Source organism: Orycteropus afer, unplaced genomic scaffold (assembly GCF_000298275.1).
Source record: "Orycteropus afer afer isolate SDZICR_OR568_19922 unplaced genomic scaffold, OryAfe1.0 scaffold00130, whole genome shotgun sequence".
Classification (NCBI taxonomy): Eukaryota; Metazoa; Chordata; class Mammalia; order Tubulidentata; family Orycteropodidae; genus Orycteropus; species Orycteropus afer.
In genome coordinates, this window is record NW_006921717.1 from 4,219,223 (window position 1) to 4,221,941 (window position 2,719).

General features: G+C 54.9%; 1 protein-coding gene across 1 annotated transcript in view; it reads left to right on the forward strand.

Moving 5' to 3' along the window:
• Nucleotides 1–372: 372 nt before the first annotated feature.
• The window catches only part of BATF2 (basic leucine zipper ATF-like transcription factor 2), a 24,851-nt gene continuing 22,504 nt past the window's right edge, over nucleotides 373–2,719 (forward strand). The window contains exon 1 of the mRNA XM_042781515.1: nucleotides 373–390. Coding sequence (XP_042637449.1) covers nucleotides 373–390 — 18 coding nt within the window. The remainder of the gene's footprint in view (nucleotides 391–2,719) is intronic.

Below are 2,719 nucleotides of genomic sequence, written 5' to 3' on the forward strand. Positions count from 1 at the left end.
CCTTTCCACCATGGGCCACAGAAGGGTAACCTTCCATGTTAGCCTGGGGTGGCAAAACTGACCAGATCCCCACGTTAGGGTTCCATACACCTTGTTTGCATGGTCCCACCCCAACAAGGGTGCCATGGACCTTATTTACATCATGAACGAGCTAGCTGATCCTCTTGGTGGGCCACAGTACCCTACATTTGCATAGTCCTACCCAGTCCGGTTCAAACCCACCAGCCACTCCTCGGAAGGAAGGTTGGGCAATCCTACTTCCGTAGTGATACTGCCTCGGAAACCCAAGGAGGGGTCGCTATGAGTCAGGGCCGACGCGATGGCAAATAACAACAACAACAACCCAGTCATCTGGTGGGAGTCACAACGACTATGGCTGCAAGAGGCACAGTAAGTAATTCCCTGCACTGCACCAGTCCACAGCCTGCCTTGTCAAGCTTCCCTGCCACCCCTTACACCCTCCCTGGCCCCGGCTTTGCAAAGGTCAGAGCTCGCTGGTCCATTCCATGGGAGTTGCTGGCCAAGCTGGGCTGGGCTTCATGCCCCGCTCTCCCCCGCTCACCTCACCCCGTCCTGGTGATGGTCCTCCGGGCCCTTGCTTTGCAACCCTAGGTGTGGTGCTAGCGTCCACGGGAGGCCCACCTGTCTCGTGGGAGTGCAGGGAACCCACGCACAAGATGAGACGGCGGTGGCACAGTCAGGGAAACTGGGACAAGAGCGAGGGGACTTGCCCTTCTGGGCTTGCTGGCGACTGCTTTCCATCTGTGGTTTCAGCCATCGCAACAGTCCTGGCAAACTGAGGGTGTTACACCCCTTTTACAGGCAGAGAAACTGAGGCCCAGAGAAACCAAGGGTCTTGTCTAAGTCCACACAGCGAGGAGGTGGCCGAGCACAGATTTGAACCAGGGCTCTCGGAGGCTGGCACTACCTGGGGAACTTCTGGGAACTGTGGCCCCCAGTGCCGTGTCCCCCTGGCTGACACGCACACACTTAGCTGTTGATTGTTTGTACCCCCGCCCATATCCGAAGGTCTGAGTCAGCTTCTAGGGAAATCCGAAGCACATAGCTTTGGGAGGCGGCAGAGGCCCCAGCAGGGCTGGAGCAGGTGTGTGCCAGGGGACTGCCCGCCCGTGGGAACTGGCACCAGTCCGGCTTGCTCTCGGTGGGCACTGAGGAAGGGGTGGGGACGGCTGCATGGAGCCCCAGATGAAGTCACTTGGTTCCTCAAAGGCGGGGTGGTTTGCAGATTCCGGCTTTAAAGAGCCCATGGTCATTCACATCGTGCTGCGCTGAAAGTGAAAGTGCATCCTTCCCCCAGGCCCTGGGTGTCCCCATGACGTCACCATCCTCCCGGAATCGTCCCTCAGCAAACCTTTGCTTTCCTGCCCCTGGGTCCCTGGTGGAGTGGTGATACAAAGACACTCGAGTCCATCCCACGAGGGACGGGACGTGGCGCAGGGGGTGTGCCCACTGAGCAGTGGCTTCCTCTTGCCTGAATCCTGCCAAGGTGGTGGCCTCTGTCCAGGATCCACTCCTCTTTCTGCCTCCAGCAGCATCTGATGCTTTCTGGGAGTTGCCCCAGTCCCTCGGGGCTGACTCCACCCTGGGTCCAGGATGGGTCTGGGACCCCCAGCTTGGCCAATCTCACCCGATCCCCTGTGACTGATGTCAGGAATAGGCACATGACCCAAAGCAGAGCAAGGAGGGCCAGGCCAGGAACTTCTGTTGGCACTAATGGGAACGTGGCAGGGGTCGTGGTAAGCTCCCACTTGGGCAGCTAAGCTGGCATTCCGGTGGCCATCATACTACCCCGAGGGACCCAGCCTAAGAATGTGCTGGCCTAGAGGTGAACAAATGGGGCAAGAGACCGACACTTGATGACTCAGTTTGTGCGTCCTAATCCAGCCATACCTGAAGCTATTTACCCTGACCTTGTCAGTAACTTAAGCTTGAGTTGGGTCATTTATAAGGTATAGAGACAGAGAGACATCTCCTACCCCACAGTGCAGGTTTCATGAGCAACTGCGTGGGGAAGTAAATAAACTTTCTTTACTGCAAAACTGTGCAAAATTAAGGCAACTTCACACATAGGGCGGTAAATGGCAGTGAAGGGCTACCCGGGGAAAACTAAGCACCCAGAGAATGTCCTATTCCTTATTGGAACTCTTTGTAAGGACCTAAAATTGTGATTGATTTATTTTAAATATTAAGGGCTCCTTACCACACATAGACACCCAACCAAAATCAAACCCACTGCCATAGCAGTCCAATGCCTTAGGCACTATGCTACCAGAGCTCCCATTCCTGCTCATAGTGACCCCATTGGGTTACCAAGGCTGTAAATCTTTATGGAAGGAGATTGCCTCGTCTTCCTCCAGCAGAGCGGCTGGTGGGTTTGAACTGCTGACCTTGAGGTTAGCAGCCAATTGCCTTACCCACTATGCCACAAGAGCTTTTTCACGCAGTCATTAATTTATTATTATTTGCAAAAAGGACAAGGAGGCCACACGTTCCAACCTTCTCTAACCCCACAAAAGGAAGACAGAGCCACCATCAATAACCCAAGGGCTATTCCTATAAGGCCAGACATGCTGCCTCCCTCCAGCCCTTTCTCCAACCTTTCCTCCCAAAGCACCCACCATCTCTCTCCTGGGTTCGATAATTCGCTGCAGTGGCCACACAGAACTCACAGATTATGGGGTTTATTAGGGAAGCACCA